The sequence below is a fragment of the Tyto alba genome, unplaced genomic scaffold, assembly GCF_018691265.1.
Source record: "Tyto alba isolate M040663 unplaced genomic scaffold, T.alba_DEE_v4.0 Super-Scaffold_19, whole genome shotgun sequence".
NCBI lineage: Eukaryota > Metazoa > Chordata > Aves > Strigiformes > Tytonidae > Tyto > Tyto alba.
Window position 1 is genome coordinate 9,914,705 of NW_024881281.1, and position 23,058 is coordinate 9,937,762.

At 38.8% G+C, this 23,058-nt stretch overlaps 1 protein-coding gene across 8 annotated transcripts in view; it reads right to left on the minus strand.

Annotated features, from left to right (window-relative positions):
- The window catches only part of GTF2I (general transcription factor IIi), an 80,115-nt gene that overhangs the window by 33,812 nt on the left and 23,245 nt on the right, over positions 1-23,058 (minus strand). For 6 of the 8 annotated variants that reach the window (XM_042791330.1, XM_042791334.1, XM_042791333.1 and 3 more), the window contains exons 4-13: positions 21,829-21,963; positions 21,189-21,372; positions 20,979-21,007; positions 19,764-19,812; positions 19,027-19,070; positions 17,598-17,675; positions 9,067-9,126; positions 8,276-8,332; positions 5,364-5,426; positions 3,663-3,767 (exon numbers count right to left, since the gene is read on the minus strand). In XM_042791330.1, coding sequence (XP_042647264.1) covers positions 3,663-3,767; positions 5,364-5,426; positions 8,276-8,332; positions 9,067-9,126; positions 17,598-17,675; positions 19,027-19,070; positions 19,764-19,812; positions 20,979-21,007; positions 21,189-21,372; positions 21,829-21,963 — 804 coding nt within the window. The remainder of the gene's footprint in view (positions 1-3,662; positions 3,768-5,363; positions 5,427-8,275; positions 8,333-9,066; positions 9,127-17,597; positions 17,676-19,026; positions 19,071-19,763; positions 19,813-20,978; positions 21,008-21,188; positions 21,373-21,828; positions 21,964-23,058) is intronic. The other 2 variants (XM_042791336.1, XM_042791337.1) reach the window with 2 other exon arrangements.

Here is a 23,058-nt window from a genome sequence, read left to right on the forward strand (position 1 = left end):
GAATTCAAGTCAGAGAAAGTTTGTGGAGGACTGTCTCCTGTGAGAGGGGGACCACGATGGAGCAGGAGGAACAGGTTTCGGACACTCCCCTCATCGAAGACGAAGGAAGTGGCAGCGCTGACTGCACCCCCCATTCCCTGCCCCTGTGCCACTGGGGGAGGAGGTAGAGATATCGGGAGCAGAGCTGAGCCCGGGAAGAAGGGAGGGGTGGGGGGAAGGTGTTCTCAAGATGTGGCAATGCTTCTCACTGTCCTACTCTGTTATGTGTTGTTAGTGTCTATAATAAATGTATGTTCTTTTTTTCTTCCCCTAACGAGTCTGCCTTTTGCTCATGATCATAAAAGGGGGATTTTTCCCCATCCCAGTCCTATCTTGAACCCCAAGCCTGGCTCTCTGTCCCTTCTCATTGCCGGAGGGGAAGGGAGAGAGAGAGCTGCTGCATTGTGGTTGGCTGCCAATTAGGCCTAAACCACAACAGGGGAGCTGCTGGAACTTCTTCCCCCTGCTCCATCACGGTCCCCCTCTCACAGGAGACAGTCCTCCACAAACTTTCTCTGACGTAAGTCCCTCCCATGGGCCGCAGCGTTCCCCACACTACTCCATCGTGGGACACCATCCTTCTCTGACTGGATTCCCTCCCACGGCTGCAGCCCTTCCTGAGCTCCTCTGGCGTGGGACACCCCCACATGCTGCAATCCTCCCAGCGCTGAACTACAACAGCGGGGGCTGCCTTTTCCCACGAGATCCCGGCCTTCTTCGGGCACAGAACCTTGATCATCCGGGCAAAAAACACAGGCCATAAATCAGTGTCTGCTCCACCGCAGATCTTCATGGGTGGCGGGGGGCCTGCCCTGCTCTCTCCCCACAGGATACAGGGGGGTCTCTGCTCCGGCACACCTCCCCCCTCCTTTCTTCCTCCATCCCTCCACTGATTTTGGTGTCCACGCAGCTGCCGCAACTCACAAGTCCAACTGCCCGTCACCACGTCCCTTCTTAAATACGTTATCGCAGAGGTGCAGCTGATTGGCTCAGTTTTCCAAACAGAAGTGGAGCTGACTTGGAGCTGAGGGAGCTTTAAGAAGCTTCTCACAGGGGGCCGCCCCTATAGCCCCCTCCTCTGCTACCAACACACCCCACCACTCATTCAAACCCAGGACACAATGCTAAGCTGATACTCTGCAAAGCAGTTTAGTTTTCCTGTAAGCACCAAGATAACTGGTTTCCTTCTATTCCTATATATATACACCTTCTGATACATGTGAAACACCATCCCATTTAAATAACAATTCTGAAAACTTCCCCAGTCTGTTCACAGTCTCTTCAGTTTATCCCATTCTCTGATCCTTGGGGACATGCTCCAGATAACACCCACTACAGTAGGGACAACCTGCACAGTGCACACCAAATGATGCTGCTCAGGTACTAAGCACATTCCTATTCCCATCAACATGCCACACAGTACTCTGTGGGGATATAAAATGGAAAACAAACAGCAACTCTAAGCATGCTGCAGGCTGGCAAAACCTGAGCTCAACGGTGTGTCAAAACAGGGAAAAACTATACACACTTTCCATCACTGTCATAATGAGACAACAGCTACGCGGACTTTTTTCCCACTAAAATGGTATGACACAACTGCAAGACACAACTTGAAGCTTATGAGCTTTTGATAAAATCTCTAAGAAAGCAAAAAAACATTCTGGGAAGAGATTTTTACTGACAACATCAGTTCATTTCAGCAAAGGTATTTTTAACCTTAAAAAGTTGGTTCAGAAATATTTTTGAAATCCAACCTCCCTTCCCAAAGATTATAAATTTTTATCAAGCATTTTACCAGACACTTTTCATCCCTCCCCCAGTTACAATTATTTTGTTTTCCTGTTTCCACAAAACTAAGAGCACAGCACATTATTCATCTTGTTTCTCAGGCCACTTGAGGTACCTGATCTCTGACTCAGTGCAGACATACAGGAAGTCTCTCCAACCCACAGCTATCAAACATCTGGATCTTGTCAGTGTTACAAAAAAATACTGAAAGTCTTTATCAGATGAGACAGATTTTTCTCTCCAGCATCGAAACCTCCTTTTCAGTCTTCTGAGTGAATGTGCCTTTGTCATTCTGCAGCTATTCTTGACAGGATTCACCTCCTTTCTCTGTCCAGTTACCTATTAGACTTCATTAGACAAAAGCGCAAAGTCTTCTGAAATGTCCAAACAGCAGCACTGCAGCTACCAACAGTTGCTCTTTTTTTTCAGTATGGCAAATGAAGTCTATTTCTCCTAAGCTTCTCACATGCATTTTGTGTTTTAACCAGACCTTGCATCACCGTAGAGAAATACCACTTTCTGCAGGCGAACCCCAAAAGTGAATATGAGGGGAAGGGCAATAACCGCAATGCAATTTAGAAAGCTCAGGAATAAAGATCTCTGAATAACCTGAGTTGCAAAACGCTGTAATCTAACTGCACAGTAGGTGGTTAAGAGCAAAGTTTTCTTTAGTACAGCCCAGTGAGATAATCTTCCAAGTCAACTCAGAAGCAAGTGATGTGTTCTTAACTGGTATTTCAACACTGCAAGCTCAACTCAAACTTCTTTTGTCCTAATATTTTATTACTTTTGCTCTCCATGTCCAATCAACCTCACCGTTTATTCCCTTCAAACACTGCTAGCCTGTCAAGCTTAGATGCTGTTTTCTACTAAGAGAATATATTCTAGCAAAAGCTTCTGCAGTATTAACTGCTCAGTCTTCTCCTCTACTAATGTCGCCATTACGGTCTCCTGACCCAACCAAAACTCACTAAAGCTACATGTGGAACTGCCTATTAGTATTAATGATCTTTTGAGAATAGAGCTCTCAATGATGTTTTATTCATTTTTGCCGAAATTAGCATGAAATAATGTTTCATGCAAAACAGATGTCAGAAGAGGTTCCATGGGAATTTTTCAATTGACCTCAAATCCCAGCATTCCTAATAAACATCTCAAACACTGTGCCAAAGAATATATTCCTGATTGTTCAGAACGTCATAGAAGTAAACAGATTCATGGGATATCTGCCCAGAAACCAAACCAAAACAAGAAATAACGGAGAGGTATGGGGCTGCAACAAATCACATGGGAAGTATCTTTAACCAGAATAACTAGAGTGTGAGGATGCATATCTGCAGTGAGAACTCTACACAGGCTATCATGAAGACTACCAAAAAAACCCCAACTTTTTGTGTGTCCACAGGGATCAAGGCAGGCTACTCGGCATAACAGAGTCATTTGGCTACCTTCCCAACGTGGCTCCCTTCTGCAAATCTTCACTGTTCACAGCACTTAAGATAGACGAGCTAGACAGGCTCCTGCCCTCTGGTTTGCCATAATTCAGTACACTAGTAAATTCTGTCTTACCTTCTTGTCCAGGAAATCAGCTGATAAAAATCCAGACCTATTTTTATTTAGTTGCAGTGTCTATTTAGATGGTCACTTTGAATAATGAGAAACAACAGAGGTAGCCTATGACGATGGTGATTATACTGCTGCAATACCTGTACAGAGCCCTGGGCTCTTAAATGAATACTCGCAGTGGTGTCTCTCATTTCTGCAGTGTGAAATTGTCTGGTACCTCTTTATAAAACAAAGCAGAGACACAAAATAATCTTTAATTTTTATCTTACCAAAATTGAACTCTCTCACTTTTCTTCTCCCAGTAGTGGCAGTTTCATTAGCTGACTCGGTGTTCTTAGATCTCTTGTTAGGGGGTAAGTAGTCATCATCATCATCTTAAAGAAACATAAAAAGATCACTGTTTTAATGTCCAGAGAACTCATGCGCAACATTGGAATGGCTTTGAATTTCAAAGCTCTAACGCAATTATTGAACTGTGCTTTATCAGGGCATCAAATTTTGCAATTAATTACTTATCTGAGTAACTTTAGAAAGCTACTGGCCTGTAGGAAAAGTGTGCATAAGACAGCCAGCACAAGGCATAAAATAGCAAAAAGCAAAGCTGCTTCTGTACTTCCAAAGGCAAACAATATTGTGTTCAACCACGCAACAGCAAAAGAAATTGGGAAATAAGTTGTACAGACATAGACTGTATTTTTTTGTCTAACTGGAAGTATCCTTCCACTAGCAAGTTTTGAAACACAGTACCTAAGTATTATCTTGAAGAACTCAAAGGTGCTAAAACTGGTTTCAAATCAGTGGAAAAATGATGGACATAACAAACTCATTTAACAGGTCAGCTCTACCTCAAACACACAGACAGAGGGGGAAAACTGCAAACCCCAGCCATTCTTCAGTGAGCTGCTACTTAGCCAGTCACTTCCCAATCCAGAACACTATCTTCCCTACCAATTAATGTGTTTTTAAGACTGTCCAATTACCAATACCTGCAACCTTAGAAAAGACAAATGGTTAACGCACACAAAGAAAATTAAAGTTACATTCCACATACAAAATAGCAGCTGCCCAGGTCACCAAGGGTATAGTTTACTTAGGAAGAATAGTATTACATATTGACATCTCTCACATCTATGCTGTTGTATTATATTCTGTTAGAGAAAACCTTTTCAGATCATTTTTACTTCAGTAGCAAAAGCCTTTACATATACACTGAACTTAACAACTATTCTCTTATTACCTTTTCTGCTGAGGCAAGAATTAGTTTACTGCTGGATTGTAAAAAGGTTAAAGTAATGCCAGAAGTGTCAACTTTGTCCTAAAACACACTGCCTATTTTCTAAATTGCTAATTTGGTGCTCTTAATCTTACCCATTTGAGAAGCAAGCATTGTAAAAGCCAATCTCAGAAGTGTTTTAAAGCAGTCACAGGACATGTAAATCACAAACAGAAGAAATACAACCACCATCCTAGCACAAGAACAACATGGGCGCTGGTTAGAGGCTTTAGTGCCATTTAGATGAGAAAGAGAGGTGGTAAGTATAAAGGTTTTTATCTCATATTTACCAGTATTAGACAAATAAATTGAAGTTTCACTTACACCACCTGTAACACATCATTTCTGTTATGGTACCATTCTTCCCAGAAGCTAGTGTTAATTAGAAACTTTATATAACTACAGTGTGTTTGTAAAACAATGTGTTTGTCAGAATGAATGCTGTAAAATATTTTTAAAAATCTAAATTAATGGCTGCTGAATAATAAGTATTCTTCATTACCAATATGCTTCAGCATATTGTGGTTTTATAAAACTTCTGGACTATATAAGTTTACTAAGTAGTGTACTATCCAAACTGCAGTCAACACTGGCACATAATCCTATTTATTCAGTGCCAAGTAATGCAGGCACTGTAAAACATTTTTTGGACATAAAAATGCCCAGCGGACTGAAATCAATGAACTGGAGAACTAACCTTCAATGGTGACCTCGACCTCAGGATCCTCACTTGCTTCTGAAGGGGCCTGCTGGGAGGAATCTGAAGGAGGGGAAAAACAGGACTGCTAAATGACAGACATAAAAAATTTTTAACCAAACACTCCATGACTTTGTATTTAAACTAATACTTGTCAAAGAAGCCCCTGGCTCACTGAAATGTTCTGCAGAGTGTGCAACAAAAACAGTACCGAAGATATTTTACCATAAGCTTTTAAGCAATACTAGGCAAGGGTAAGGAGGTGGGGCTTATACTTGCCAAACTGCGTGTGCAGCAATGCAGAGCTGGTGTTAATGACAGTAGGAAATTCTTTATTCTTGGCTTAATAGGATTAATACAATCATAAATATTTCTCCCTTTGTTATCAAGGGTTACTGAAATATAAACAAAGGCTGTGTGCCCCTACAGATGATATATTTCTTTACCATTTATATGGACTCGTAGTTGTTGTGCTATAATGATTTCCATAACAGGCTGCAAGGCCAACAGTGAAAAATGAGAAGGAAATTCATAATCATAATGCCTTTGTTGGGGTGGTCTTCACCAACATAATAAATAGGATTAGGCCTATCGATACTTGGAGAAAGAGCAATTTGCATTTAACTGCAGTCAAGTTTAAAAAAGTGAAGCTAATTATATTGGAAACTATTTCAAAACAAAGTAGCAGTGTATGAAGAAATATATTTTAATTATTCTGGCAGAATAATGCTACGCTTTGCATTTTGAAGAGTATCTTCTTTCAGATCTCTGTAAGCTGCAAGTCTGAAGGAATCTCTGTTTCAAAGGCTCTGCATTTGATGCCGTATATAGTAAAGATTCAGCAGTATCTACTGAGACACCTTAACCGGAGTATATTTAAACTATGTCAAATATATCACCTAGTTCATGGAAAACATAGTATGGTGTTTTGATCTAATTTGGAGCAAGTGCTGCGTAGATAACTAGCAAACGCAAAGCACAACGAAAGGAAAGAATAAGGAGGTAATGGACTTTTAGTAGATGTGAACATAAAGTATGGTCATAAAAATAACTATCACATCAACTGATCACTTAAAACCTTTTTTGAGAGCATCAGAAAAGTTTTTTTAAAAAAATAAAATAAATACAACTTTCGGAAATTTAAGAACAGCCACAAAGATTAGCAAGTGGTCAATCTAGTCCAGTACCAAATCCCTGAGAAATAGCCATAATTAAGAGAAACATGCAAAAATGTCAAAGCATGTAGTAACAAAGTTCTGGAAGAAAACTCCCAGATGGGATATTTCTTCTTAAATCATATTAAACCAACTGGCTTAAACACTAAAGTTTGGGGTTTTTTTAACAAAGTATTATCATCACTAGGTATTTTTTGATCTGAGGTAAATACACACAGCTCCTAAGCAGCAGCCTTCTTCATAGTTCTAAATGTTGTCATTTGCTGGCACTGTCTCCAGTTTCTCAAACATGATTTCATTCAGTTTAAAACAATTTCTTTTGATGCACATAACCTTAACTTTCTGATTGCTAAATTTCAATCACACCATGCTCCCCACACATCCAATTTCAACTAAGACCTCAGACACCTTTATCAGCTACAGCTAATCTGGGGGATTCCAGGCACATGTTAATTCTGCCACTTCCTTTTTCACCATCGTGTCAAGGTTACTGGAGGGGAAAACAGTGAAAACCCCCGGTGATATACACCAAACGTTCGTACACCCCCCTGATGTTCTTCTTCGAAGAAAACAATCATTTCTGAAAATCTTCTGCATTACAGGCCGTAGCTTTCAGACAAACTTTCAGAAGAACTTTAAATGCCTATTATATGTATTTCTTTAATAATAGAAAGATATACACCAAAGACTTCATAACATCCAAACATTGTCATTGATTTTTCTTTCTTACTCATTTTTGTGAAGATCAGCAATAAATAATTTTATTTTACAGAATCCAGATGAGACTGCCTGTGTTGTATGCCTATTTAAACAACAAATTAAATTTAAGTTAGACTGTTATTTTCAATTTTTATCACTGCCTACAGACCTTTTCATAAATACTGACCTTCATGAACAACAGGTTTATTCTATTCAGCAAAATCAAGGTGCAACTTTCAGCATATCTCTTACAGAAAATTGTAAAGGAGAACAGATTTGAAAAAAGGGTGTGTAACAAAACCATATTCTGACACAAAGGGCCACACTCAGCATCTGTAGCTATAAAGTTCCACACAGTCAAAACCAAAGCAAAATCAGAGTCTTGGTCATTTCGTATCACACTTGCCTTTCCTCGGGCTCTCTTCACAGTCAGACATAAAGCTCATGGCATTATGCTTAGAAAAACAAAGCACCTAGATTATTTATTTTCAAATAAGTGGAGTTAGTAGTGCAGTCAGCAAGAGCAAATAACTTTATTCTCCTTTATCAAGAGAAGTGATTTTAAATTTCATATAAAGGTACCTTTTAACTGCGGCCATATTTACCTTCACAGCAAAACTAATGGGATTTGCAAGAATGAGTATTGCTGCTAGCATAACTTGGTGTTAACATCCAAAAAATATGACACGGGTTTGAGTGTCAGGTGCTTAGAATGAAACTAGCTGCAGAATTATGTAGTTTTAACATCATGTCAAAGCATTAAATGTTGGGCGACAAGCACCTTACAAATGCAATTTATGATTTAAAAGAATGATGACACCCATCACAACTTGCTTATAGTGAGCTGCAGAGTGGCATGATTCGGGAGATTAAAAGCAAACCAACACAAAAACAAAAGCCAACCTTGTGGAAATGTGGAAAGAGAATGGTTGGAGAAGATGTACAACTTAGTTAAGGTGCCATCTTTTCAAATATTTCTGTAAAAAGATATCCAATGATCTTAAATTATTCTTATGAAAAACATTTCATATCTCTAACCTTCCACTGGTATTTCCACATCTGTTCCTTCACTGCAGTCGGAACCCTGGTGTCTTCCTTTAGACAAATATAAAGTAAAAAACATACCATAATAAAAATACAAAAGGAACTTTTAACATTGACTATTCAAAGCAAGGATTTTTGTAAGCAAAAAATCCAGAACTACAATGTTCACACAAGCAACATACAGAAGGCTCAATTTCTGAATCTTAAGTTCATGACAGTAGGAGCACTCTGACAGTAGAAAGAAATTCACAGTTTGCAATAAAGATTAGTATTTTCTAGTGTTTGCAAACTAGTAAATGAGTATTTTTAATACAGACTAGAAGAAGCTGACAAAAAAGTACAGTTTTGGAGTAAACTTATTTCAGATATTGTTCATGTACAGTAAGGAACTCCTTCCACTAAACACAGACTTTCTGTATACACCCAGTCACCTCACACACAGCTCAAAGAAAGAAATGATCAAGTTGTACTCATAATACATAAGCAGAAGTTTATTAAACTTTATAACCAATTATGAAAGAGACTGCATTTCATAAGAAACATCGCAACTTGCACAAATTATTAGTGCCTTAGTAATCAATCTGATGTTCTTTTTTGAATTTAGAAAAGAAATAAATTGGAATCCTTTCTATATGTCTTTCTACTTGGACACCTGAAAATTAAGGCTACTGAAACTTTAATATCCTAAATCTTACTTCAAATCAAGGAAGCAGAGCCTTGAAAAGTAAACCTCACACATTCAATTTCTAAAACAGATGTGAAAAAAATTCAAGCAAAAAATTTACCTGTGTAACTTTTTGCAAGAGCAATCCTTTCATCCATCTCTGATGTTTCAGAAGGGCCTGCTGGGGAACAAAGAGAACAGCTTTTAAATTGTGTCTCACAACAAACATTTTCCCAATCCAGAGAGAAATTTGCCAAATAACTCTTAATTTCATGTATCATATGCTCATTTCATGCTTTCTGTAATGCTGAACTTAGGAAAGACTGTGAAATACTAAGAATATATAAATCCTTACTCATCCAGTTCAACAGAATAAAAATGTTGAAAACTTAATGGCAAGGGTGTGCATTTCTTGGACTACTGAACAGTCAGAGACTCATGCAGAACAGCAGGTTTTCAATTTTTTTAGTGTTAATAAACTAATTTTAAAACATGAAATGCTGATGGTTCTGCCTTTTTTCAATGAATTTTTAATCAGCTAAAGCTTTTTCCTGTTTGTTAACATTTGTATTCCTGGGGAGTCCTTTTTGACTTCAAAATTTCTACCTACATTAAATAGTAAAATTCAGAGAGATTAAAATCATTTACGACATTTCAAGGTTGCTTGCTTTTCATCACAACAGCTCTTTTGATGGCTAGATACTGACTGCTTTAAAAAGGCTGTTGCAGAAAGCAGCACACAAATGACACTTAAAAGATTAAATTAACACCCCTAAAATCCTACTGCTTAATGCTTTGGCACTCCTGCAGTTACACAGAAAAGAGAGAACTGCTTACAGCACAAATGGCTTCACACTGAGCAAGAGATCATTCTATACCACGGAAATAGCATAGGTATATAAAACTAACCTATGTGTGGCATACAGGAATGTCACAGTAACTGGTGCTGAAGGATTTGGACTAATTGTTCTGTGTAAATCGAGTCATTTCTGGGTTCATTTGCAAGAGCAATCTGCAGAAGACCATATAGCTCCCCAGAAATTATGGCTGTTTAGATGTAGCTTCATAAGTGTATCAGCAATGAATATTAATACTTTCACAACAAAAAAGCTATTGTTAACTAATAACGCAAGTGAAGTATTTTCAACTCCATTTCATGTGCACAGTAAACAATATAGAAAGGCCTGTTGTCACAATCAGACTTCGTAAGTATTTCAGTCAACTGAAAGTACACATACAGTATCAAATACTATGAGTTATTCAAGAAAATTAATATAGAGAGATTGAAGAAAATAATGATTATTAGGTGGTTATAATAATTATAGTTTGAGATAGTTCTGCTTAATTTGATTGCTTAGATTTTCAAAGGGATTTTAAATTAACAGGATTTCAAGTGAGGAACCTGCACAAGGTTCTTTGTTTTACATGCATTTCTTTCAGTAAGTGCTGCTTTCACCTGCTCCTGACACTTTTTCTTTGCTGGGCGTTAGGGTGGGTGTGTTCATTTTGTTTTCTTCTATTTGTCTGTTTAACTCAGAGAAGCTCCCAGATTTGGTTCAAAATATGGCTCCAGAAAGAGTGGTACTGGCACAGCCGAGACCATAGTTCAAAGATGGGGAAAAGGGGGAGGAGGAAAAGGAGCAAGGCATTAGAGACACTCGTGGTGCCACATGATGAGGAGGGTCCCAATACGGAGAGTGGCCCGAGTAACGACAATCACCCCGATGCGGCGACACGTCGTCCCCCTCTACTGCCCGAATCGCTGGGTTATATCCTCTGCACTGCAAGCACCCGCTGTTCATGTGCCCCATACCCCTGGATTATTGGTCATAAGCAACTTATCACGCGCCCAAAGGGAAACTGTGATAGGCAAGCATCTTGCAGTTTGCTGCATACTTGTGCTTAGCTTAGCCAGACACATAGCTGAGAAAATTCCTCATTAACAGATACAGTTCCTCACAACACAGCCCTTCAAGGTCATCCTCATAACACAGGGGTTGTTAGCAGTCTGATCTCAGGCCTGGATTGTCCAAACCCTGCAACAAAACATCGTGGCCATTCTCTGTCAGAAATTCTACTACAACATGAGAAGAAATTCTCATCCAAATAGTGATTTGCGACCGCTATGGGTGAGCGAGGATAGAACACAGCCTCCCCGGCTTGCACTGGAAAACATCCCCGTGGACTAAACTTACTTTTATTTAAATAAGCATATTCAGTGTATGCTGCCAGATGGGTATGTCATTTCCCAAGAACTCTGAACATGAAATTGTTATAATTCATAATACACTGACACACAGAAGCATGCATCCCATTATAAGCAAATATCCTATTACAAGCACATTTTTGCATTTATTCCTTGATTCAGAAATCCTGACACGATTGTTTTACCTACATATTCTGCAGCAGTCTCTATACTGCATTATCATCATGCCAAATCCATGTTGTGACACAAATAAAAAAGGTAAAATAGGAGTCACTGACAAGTTCAAACTTGAAGGTAAAAAGATACACTTACTATGCTTACAGCCCTTGGGATTAAGCATGGAGAATTCAATCCCTTCATCTTTAATGTCAAAAAAACTACAGTACATGTAGTAAATCTATCAGATTTTTTTAAAGTGAACCACAGATTATTTTATGAAACTTGGAGCTTTTTTTTTTTCCCATATTATGAAGCTTTGACAGAGGAAAAAACAATGTGAAAAAATTGCTTCAGAAAGTAAAAAGTGTAGAACTATATATTCTGCTAGCTTAATTTAGTAAAGACTAGAAAATTAAAAGAATTCTGAAAGTTCTAGTACCAGGAGATATTAACAAAAGCAGATACATTTCTCCTTTACTGCATGCATGCACATAACAGGCAAATAAACACACATCACATGACTAAGAAAAGCAAAAAAAAACAAGTACGGTGGTCACCAGATCAAAAGTTCCATTTAGGAATAAAAGTATGAGGATATCACAAAAGAAAAAAGAATAAAACTCAAGAGAGAACAACTTAATTCCACTGCAGCTGGTAGGGTGCTGGAAGAAGGATGGTCACAAAGGTGGGAGATTTAGTTACTAAAACCAAAGGACACATTTGAAGTAAAATCTTGCAGTATGGTTATGTCTTGGAGTCTGAACTTAAGATTTGTAGGCAGAGCTAACCAATATCACCTTGTATCACAAAAAACACCAAATACACTTTGCAGTCAACAGCCAACTCTGTTGTGCAACACAGACACATCCAAATTCTGTAACAGACGAAAACTTTGTCTTTCATGAGCAGATCAATGACTGACAGACCACTGCACCTAAATCACATACTCAGTCTGGGATTCTGCATTGAAGTGAGACCTATGTAAAAGATGGCTATTGCCATAAATTGTAAACTTCTGAAATGCCTGTTATACTATGTAATTTTTTCACATTCTAACAATTCCCTTAAAAACAAGAGTAGATGTTGTTCCCTCAACAGACACAGATATTCCTTCTGCTTACCCATCAACAATCCACTTATACCCATTTCATATTTCTCAGCTTCACTTTCTAATGGATTATGTCCTAACACTACACAGCCAAACCCGTGCCACTTGGCAGAAGGAATGGATTTATCATCTCATGGATTAGCACCGTCAGTGATGCTCACTTCTCTGGTCTTTTTTTCGCTACACAGATGGTAGCAATGTGAACAACATGTAATTACAAGGGTAATATCAGAATGCCTTTAGGAAGCACAACATTATGTTTTCTTGTTTTCTCAATATATTCTCTAGAATTTCTTGGTTTAAGACAGTACGTACATGCTGCGTCTTACATTATGGTGGCTAGAGTATTGCCAGCCTAGCTTTACAATTTCAGCCCCATAAAAATGGACATTACTACCAATATTCTGGGAGATCTACCAATGTCGTGGTTTGAGCCTGGTCGGCAGCCAACCACCATGCAGCCACTCACTCCCCCTTCTCTTCCAGCAATAAGAAGGGACAGAGAGCCAGGCTTGGGGTTCGACATAGGACTGAGATGGGGAAAAATCCCCCTTTATGGGCACGAGCAAAAGCCAGACTTGTTAGGGGAAGAAAAAAAAGAACATACATTTATTACAGACACTAACAACACTTAACAGAGCAGGACAGTGAGAAGCATTGCCACATCTTGAGAACACCTTCCCCCCACCCCTCCCTTCTTCCCAGGCTCATTCTGATCCCGATATCTCTACCTCCTCCCCCAGTGGCGCAGGGGCAGGGAATGGTGGGTGCAGTCAGTGCTGCTGCTTCTGCCAACTTCCGTGGGGGGAGCTGCTGGAACTTCTTCCCCGTGCTCCATCGTGGCCTCCCTCTCACAGGAGACAGTCCTCCACAAACTTTCTCTGACATGAATTCCTCCCATGGGCCGCAGCGTTCCCCACACTGCTCTGTCACGGGTCACCAACTTCCTCTGACTGGATTCTCTCCCACAGCTGCAGCCCTTCCTGAGCTGCTCCGGTGTGGGACTCCTCCGCATGCTGAAATCCTCCCAGCACTGAATTACAGCAGCGGGGCTGCCTTTTCCCATGAGACCCCGGCCTTCTTCGGGCACAGAACCTTGATCATTCGAGCAGGAGCAACAGGCCATAAATCAATGTCTGCTCCACCGTAGATCTCCATGGGTGGCAGGGGGGGCCGCCCTGCCGTCTCCCCACAGGATACAGGGGGGTCTCTGCTCCGGCACACCTCCCCCCTCCTTTCTTCCTCCGTTCCTCCACTGACCTTGGTGTTCACGCAGCTGCAGCGACTCCTCCTCACAAGTCCGACTGCCTGTCACCACGTCCCTTCTTAAATACGTTATCACAGAGGTGCAGCCGATGGGCTCAGTTTCCCAAACAGAAGTGGAGCTGACTTGGAGCTGGGGGAGCTTCGAGAAGCTTCTCACAGGGGGCCGCCCCGATAGCCCCCTCCCCTGCTACCAACACACCCCACCACTCACTCAACCCAGGACACCCAAGAACTATTTTGTTTTAGAGACATACTAAAAGATATTAATGACTTTCAGTGTTCCAGAGTGAGAATAAAAGCACAGTTTACATTCCCATTTGGGACTTTTTTTTTAAAGCAGAAGATATTTTCAATCTCATTTGGTTTTGGATGAATGTCCTATATTTTAACTGCCTCACTAACATTTCCAGAAATTCCAAAACTGATAGCACTATTCAACCACATGGTGGTTTTAAAGAAAAACGGTACATGTCAGTAAAAACTAGCTAATAAGTGTTTTATATGCTAAATCAGTCAGTTCACTAGACAGTTGTTTATAAGCTGAATCAGGCAATTCACAGGACACACTGTTTATAGCCTCTTCCTTCCACTTCCAATTCTCTTGTTTTTAACTTCAAGGCATCAGTGGTAACCGAAGAACTGCATCCACGAAATTCACAAGATAACATGTCTCTTTCAGGAAATGTCTGGTCCTTAGTCAGCAAATTACTCAGTTCTGCATGGGCTATGTCTCCAAAAAGCCTTGCTTTACTCTGTGCTGATGAAGAGGATTGAAGGTAGTACATATCCCCAAGATATTTTCTCAACATGTTCCTGCTTCTTTGTAAATCAGGGTGGGGGGAGGGGAGGAAGAAGTGTAACTCTTAATTCTATTCTGTTAATTGATTCGGAGTTGTTCTCATTCTGGCACTGGTTTGTTGACCTAATTTTTTCCATCAAAAGCCTTCAAGACAGCCTGGGTCTTGTGGACAGCCTTCTGGATTGATGCATCAGCTGAACAGTCCCCTGACTGCAGGGAAGCTGGTATAGAAGCAAGGAGGACTTACAGGCACAAAGATGTATTTGTATTAACACAGTACAGAACACATGTGCTGCTACTTGGCATTAGGATCAGGCCCTGCACAAGCCCAGCTGGTCTGGAGCTCTGGCAGAAACAAAATGCCGGTCCTTCTGCAACAGCCATGGAAACAGATCTATTCCCACAGCATCGTAATAATATGCTTAATCTAAGAGTACAAACCACAGTTCAAGGACTAAACTACATTTCAACCACTAAACTAAGAAACAGCGTTTTAACTAATGTTTCTTTTCATAGAGCCATAACAACTGGTACTTATAGATAAGGTATATGCAGAAATATTAACAGTGATAGCTGGAATACTCCAGTATGTGTTATTTAGTCCTGCAGATCTCTGCTCAGTTCTTTTCCTCGTGTAGTCAACAATTAAAAGTCTGGACCTTTCTTTCAGAACAGCTTGTCTTTAGTGTCACCCAAAGCATTTAACACTGCAGTGACCTTCACATTTGTCCAGGATACTGGAAAAACACCCACTGCCATACTGCTAGTGCCCACTGATCAAAAATTGCCCCAAATACTCTGTCAAAACACCCACATGAAGTTTTTGATGGCTAAAGTCCGTATTTCTCAGTTGTCTTACTGTGTACTGCTAAAACATTTCTAAATTTAGTAACTCAGTACTAACTCACAACATCCAAACGCTGCAAACTACTACGAGACAATAAGAGATGAAAAGAACGTCCACCTACAGGTCTAATTTTCCCTCTAGTTTGATTAACAGGAGAATTTTGCACACAGTGCTTTGGTCAGTGTTGCAGATTTGTGAGAGGAAGTAAACACTCAGAAAAACAGTAACCATGAAATTTCACCAATAAATCATTTTCTCCCGGAAGCCCTGTTCTCTAACAGTTAAGTTGTTTCTTCTCGTAAATCGATAAGCCCAGCTTTTGCTTTAGGGTATTTTTAGTAAGTACTATGACCTTAGCTATTTTCTTTATATTGAAGCACATCCCTACAAAGGCAATGCTTGGGCAGACTTGCGTCATTCCTCAGGAACACACCTCAGGATAACTCCTTTTCTAAGGTTCACTTCTCTGCACAGCACCATCATGCACACACAGACCCCGATACGCCTCTTGAATTTATAGCTTTCTGTGCTTTGTACAACCTTTGGCTTGAGTATGAGCGGTAGCAACTCAAAGAAATGAAGGGGAAGATGCTTTGCTCTGTGGAAGGTGACATGACTTGACACGGCAATGTTATCTTTGAGCTCACAGCACCTCATCACTTCTAGCAATATCCTCAGTTTTACCTCACCAAGTTTGGAGGACTATACTGGGAGGGGAGGAAAGGGGCAGTTCTTAATCGGCACCATTTAATCTGCAAGAGATACAGATCGCTCTTCACCAAACAGAGATTTAAATTTGGAGTTTTGTAAAAGACAACAGAAATTCCCCCCTACCCCCCAAATCCACACTGCTTAGACTTCACTAGGGAAGCATATTGTATAAATGGGGTTTTTTAGTGCAGACAAACATGCCGCAGTACAATGGGTTACTGTTTTGTACGGAAGCAATTTCAGTACAGACTCTCTTCAAACAGCCTTGGATTACACTTTGGGCTATTGGCCAAATTCTGACATTGTTTTTATGCATTAAATGGAAACCCACAAGGGGCTGAAAAGCAAAAATTTGACAGGACTTGGCTTTGGAAGAAATGATGATTAGGTTGTCTCCCAAAAAATATCTATTTTTACTACATTATATCATGCCTGTAAAACCCCCCTGCCCCAAGGCTAGGCAATGTATAAATATGAAAAAAAGGTAACACCAGAGAATTCACCTTTCCAATTCTGAACTTGAGCAGTGACATTTTGCTATGCTGTATGGTTAAGATCTCTCTGAACAGTGCTCATACACTACTTGAGATGTGCCAGTACAAGAATATTGATTCTACAATCCTGTAGTTACATATTAAAGCACATTAGAAAATAATCTCAAGAATCTTTGTGTCTAAACATGCACAAAAACGTTATCTCAATAATATCTAATACTACGAAATGAAAGGATCTGCTGTTCTGTGTTTTATTGTTGAACATGCAGCTATCCTTCAGAGATGCGTGGCAGCTTGCCTGTGTTCCTTTGTATTGCTCAATTAACCTTATAACAAATGCAAACAGGCTGAAGTAATAAATTTAGGGTTCTAGTTATTTTATATTGCCATTTATAATCATGACTTCTTAATTACTGTTCATTTCAATCTACAGAAATAATGATTTCTTTTTTCCCACTCCTAGTTGAGGTTAACAAGCAGTATTAACTGGATACATGTAGATGAGGCAAAGCAACTGAGAGATACCTTAAAACATACGCAGAGCCTGAGTCATGGACCTCACAAATGTTATTATGCTTTATCTATATAAATAAACCTTTCAATACATTTTTGACACATACTGGCCATTCCATACAAGAAAAGTAATTGATACACTATAAAAGTTACTGAAACTAAAGAAAAGATTCAAGCAGTGCTCTGAACAGCATCGTTGTTATTATTATTTATTTCCTGTTTAAAGAAGTCACTGGAATTAGTCAGCACACTGGATCCTCAGAAAAAAAAACCAAAAACCAAAAAACAAACAAGCAGTTTAAGAGACTCCTGGAATCTCTCCTTCTGCCCAAACACACATATATGGGTATGCTGAAGTTGTACTTCAGCTCTTTTGGTATTCTTCAGAATAACTTAAGTGATAGCCAGAATGAAAATGTTGTCTCCTAACAGAGAGAAATAATTGCACATTTAATGACCAAGAACAAATAAATAGAGAGGCACAGAGAGCAACACTTAAGCAACCAACCCTTTCATGAGATAAACACGTATTAAAGTTAGTATCATTACCTGGAATATTGTATTGATAGTAGTCAGGATCATCTGATTCCTCCTTCACTGCTACTGTTGCCATTTCCAAAGAACTTCCTGTAGAAGCAACAAAGGAATCAAATATGGAAACTATTAATAACCAGATTCTTAAAAAAAGAAACAAACAAAACACCCACTGAAATCCTAGCTGGACTCTATTTAAAAAAAAAAAAAAAAAAAAAATATATATATAGTACTGAGACACTAAACTATTGTTGAGTTAAAACAACGGTAACAAACTGACCTGCTGGTTTCTTATGTTTCGGTTTGGTCACTGTCAGAAGGGATTCAGGATTAAATGCTTCCCTACAAACTAGGTATCCTTGCAATTGCTATCTTGGATCTGAAGAATTAAAAAAATTGTATCCTTCCTTTTTACCCACTACCACAGACAAAAAAGGAATCAATAAATTTTATCACTTGTTGTGAAAGTACTTCTAGACCTACTCCTGCTCACTCCTCTGTACAGCCAAGTTCAGATACAGTCTGCATCAAAGTGTGCTGCTGATGGAGCAACACCAAAGGTTCTCAACCGTTCTTGGCTTCCTTCAAGTGAAACATCTCCTCAGTAAGCCTTCACAGCATCCCCTAAAATGTTTTCAAAACATCCCAACAAAAGGAGAATTACTTAAAATACCTAGAACACAGCACTGGAGAAAGTTTGGGACTGACACGACAAAAAGCTCAAGCTCAAAAAAGCTCAAAAAGCTCTTCATACAGGGTTCCCAAACCACAAGTTTAAAGTTATGAAGCACAAAGAACTCAGGCGAAAAACTGGAATAAATACAAATACTTAATTCTTATACAAAATGCTGAGCAGTGTAGCCCAGCCCAACAAAAGGGAAAGTCACCTTATCTCTAAGCACATCAGCTTTAGTGAGATTATTTGTGCCTTCACCTCAAAGCGTACACTAAAGCACCGCTCTGCTGCAGATCACAGTGCCTTGCAGGATCATGTCCTACCTGCCGGGGAACTCAGGAATGCTTGGGCTTTTTTTTTAACAATAAATACTGCATTTTCCTATTTATTACTTATTTCCACTTTAGCTAGAAAATACACATTCTGTCATTTTCAATATTTTAGTAGTATTAACAAATAAACTAAGCTTTCTCTCCCCAATAGGGACAAAGTGATCTTGAATTAGAACAAAATAAACAGGATTTTCTTCTTTTCCACTTAAGACTAAACTATTTACAAATAAATTATTTTAGTCTACAAAATTTTACAAATCTCCTTCTAGAAATGGAAATATTTGGCTAAGGTTCAATACTTGACAAAAACTCCATGTGGACAATTTCAAGGAAATAAAAGTTTTTCCTTCTTACAAAGGATAGATTTTTAAATTCAGCCTTCTGAACAAAACTGACCTTTTTTTTTTTGCAAATAAGGGCAAAATTTTGAACATACCAGAGTCTTCATTTGGTTCCATTTTCACTTGAATAGGAGGACAACTACAAAAATAAACAAATCAAGCACATTGACATTATAAAAACCAAATATCACATTACTGGAAAGTTCTTCAAGCTTCACATGTTGTCAAATAAAATCAACCTCACAGTATTTTTCTCCAACTATGAACACAAAAGTGAAAAATGCTGCCTCTTGGCTTATCTAGTTCATCTCAAGGGAATTGCAGAAATCTCCTATCCCGACATTTTTGGGACATACATGATATTCAAAGCACATTTACCATTTAATGAGAAGCAAACTCAGAAGCACAGAAAATTGATCCCTGTTTCACATTAACTGATTTTTGATTTATTCCAGATAGAACCTCTTCATTTACTAACAAAAATTTTATTTTAGTTTTTCTAAGTGAGGAGGGGGAAGGAATCAACATTACATCTGTTCCCCATCGCTGCCATATCATAAAACATGACAAACTTGTCCCTGACTGACAGACTGTGAATTAAGGACGCTCATTGGGCTAATTAAACCAAGGGGAAACTTTGCCATCTGTTTAATTTTTTTAAAGTTTCCCCACAAATAATGGTCAAAAGAGAGAGAAAATTCAGCTTCATGCTTTTTATAATTCCAGGCAAGCAAAAATTATCCAAAGGTCAGCTGGACAATAAAGCACATTAAGATAAACTATGTGAAAATACATAGTCGATACAAACAAAACTACATTATTTTAAATTCACCTTCCACCTGGAGATATAACTGAATGTGAAGGATCTGTCATACGAGTTCCTGAAAGTTAAAAGACAATCTTTGAATTTACTGTACTCCATTTACCTTAAATACAAATTGAAAATGTAACATTGATTTCACGAAGTGAAAACCTGTTCACATTTTACAAGCATATGTGCATATTTCCTGCATTCACAGATATGAGGGAAAGATCTTATTAAACTGCTTTATTAACCTATAGAGCAACAACAATATAAAATTGCTTCAAACGTGCATTTCACCGTGCTTTTCACTATTCTCTTTCATGGCACTAAGTGAAAATCTTAGGAAACAAAGTTTAACAAATCTTTCACCTAAAGTCTGGTAAAAGAAAATGCATAGTTTTATAGAGATTTATCTTAGTCCCAAATTACAGCTAGACACAAATAGATTATGTTTTTAGAAAGTAATTTACCACACTGAAAACCTGTCTTGCATTTTCAATAGAAATATTACCAGAATCTCTGTAATTTCCCCACTCTCCAGTCTTCTTACTGGGCACAGGCAACACATTACTAATTTTACTAATCCAGCAGCTTCTGGCTGCTTCACTAAGAAAGTGAAACTTTTATTTTTTGATTAAGTTCCCGTAAAGATTACTTCAACCTCTTCATAAAATAAATCCTCACATACAACAATTTTGCAAGTAAAGAAACATGATTCCATGAAAGGAAGAGGAGAAGGCATTTCTTCTAAGCTAGAAGTGAATCTTTGTGGAGTTTTAAAAAACTCACTCTAGCTCAGATTTTTTAATATACAGAGGCTTTCATAAGAACTAGAACACCTAGCCACTTCAGAAGATTAAATCAATTTTAAAAATGAGATGTAAATGCCAAAATCAGCTACATATTGGAACACAGAGCACTGCAAAGTCTTGGCATCTTCTAAAAATGCAATGTGGTCCTTCATCAGTTCACTTCTTTCCCTAGGATACTATCCAATTCACATTAAATTTAAATTCAGTAAAAGGATGAAAAATGCAATAGAAAAAACCTAATCTCTAATTAGTTGCTCCTGGCAGAATGCATAAAGGAAGAGGTTATAGTTCCAGAAGTAAGGCAACCCACAATCTAGGAATTTGTGCCCAGTTTGTCACTTTATCAACATGCCCAAATCTTGTACCTATATTGCTATCTAAACTAAAATTCTGATCTGTTTCTGTTTAGTCTGAGTAAGTAGTAACTTACCTAGGTGTTTCTTTGGCTCTAGGAAAGGCCTGTGTGGAAATATGGAAAGAAAAATGCAAACCTTTAGTGAAGACATCATTACTCACTTGGTAGTGTAACATTAAAGGGAGAGCATTCCTGTTTGAAAGAAACAGGCTGCAATCTAATTAATTAAAAATTAAAATTGACTTAATTTAAGTAGACAGATCAGCATAAGTGAGAGCAAACAACCTCTTGATGATAAATGAGATCCCTGACTTGTTTTCCAAAATCCATTTCAGGGTTGAAACATCGTAATTTTCTGGATGTTTGAATGCAAGTCCTTCGGGCAGGCCCTGCACTACCATAGCAGACTGGTCCCTCTGAATCTTCTCATATGGCACAGGTACCACTGTTGACTTTCCTAAAGCTTTACCTAGGGGAACAAAAAAAAAAACAACAAAAAAAAAAAAAAAAAAAAAAAAAAGGACATTGTTTTGAGGTCAAGAGCACCCAAGTTAGCAAAAGGATGAGTCCGTCCCAAAACTTTTTACTTTGGAGATGATGGGAGCGAAAGCAAGGTGCAGATGGAAATCTCTACAGGAAACCAAGTAGCGCTCACATTAACATTCACTGGAACACACTGAGATACAGAGGCTTTCTTGAAAGAAAAATAAATAGGCTGTGCTGTGCTACAGCACATCCTAGAAAACACATCAAGGAGAAAACTATCCAATATAAGTCAGTGTTTTAGAATTGGTTACTCAAAGTTAAACTTATCACCTTAACTGCAGTAAGGTTGGAAGGCTAAAATAATGCAGTACTTTCCTCACAACTGGAATAAAAATTTAGAAATCCAGAACAGCTGTTTAGAAGACCTTTAAGCACTCACCATAGCAAAAGCAGAAAAAGTCCTCCACAGACTTTCTGAGAGCTTCCAGTTCCATAATATCCACTGTCAGTCTGTTTACAGGTGACACAGCCTTTGTTTTCTGCAGTTCTGTAGCTCTCTCATCTTCTTTAACACCTACAAGTTAATTGTAAAAAATAAAACAGTAAATTATTAAAACTCCCAGTACCTATTCCCTCCAGTTTAGACGATATACACTCAGGAAGGATTCCTGCCAGAAAACTGTAAGAACCATTTGCCTTAGAAACAAATGCACTTATCTGTGTACATGAGCAATGAGTAAATTTAAATTTACACCAAAATTATTGTATCCTCCTTACAACCTTTGCAAATACCATCCTCTGAGGAATAAGCATGATGAATTAAGAGACACATCCAAGCAGGCTTTGTTTGGCACGAAGAAGTAGAAAACACTATTAATCTCAGGAGAGGATAATACAGTAGAAATAAAATGCAAAACTGCTAAGAAAAGAAGGACCAAGACAGTCAGTGGGGAAAAAAATAAAAGGCCTGTGTGGTGAGGCCCCTAGCTCCCTAATGCTATGCATGATGTCGTATGTAGCAATTATCCCCTGTTTTGTTTATGCTGTATGTGCCTAGCTAAACTTTCTACAGAAGGGATCTGACTTTTGCCATAACAGCTCCTATATCTTTCAAAAGGCATTTTAAGTACACATCTCTTAATGCAGAACAGCAGTTGCAAGCAAGCCATCATCATGCAGAACAGAGAAGATTTCACCCCTACACGTTGTTCTAGTCTCTGAACAGAAGTCATTGCAAAAGGAGTGAGGGAATAACAACGCTTTCAGTAATAAAAAGCAAACAGAAGTCATTGTTTCAGGTGGCAGCCTTCCTTCCTTATTGTTCAGTTCTCACAAAGATTTGCTGAGAAACACCCAGCAAAAATAGGGGAAAACAACAGAGATATTCTGCATATGCATCGTGATTTAGAGCCAGACAACAACTGAGCACCACACAGCTGCTTGCTCACTCCTCCCTGCTCCCAGTAGGATGAGGAGAATCAGAAAAAAAGTAAACCTCATGGGTTGAGGAAGAGCAGTCTAATAACTAAACTAAAATATAATAATAATAAATAACGACAACAACAAAAATATAGAGAAATAAAACCCAAGAAAAAACAAGTATTGCACAGTGCAATTGCTCACTACCTGCTGACTGATATCCCAGCAGTGATCCATTCCTCCCAGCCAA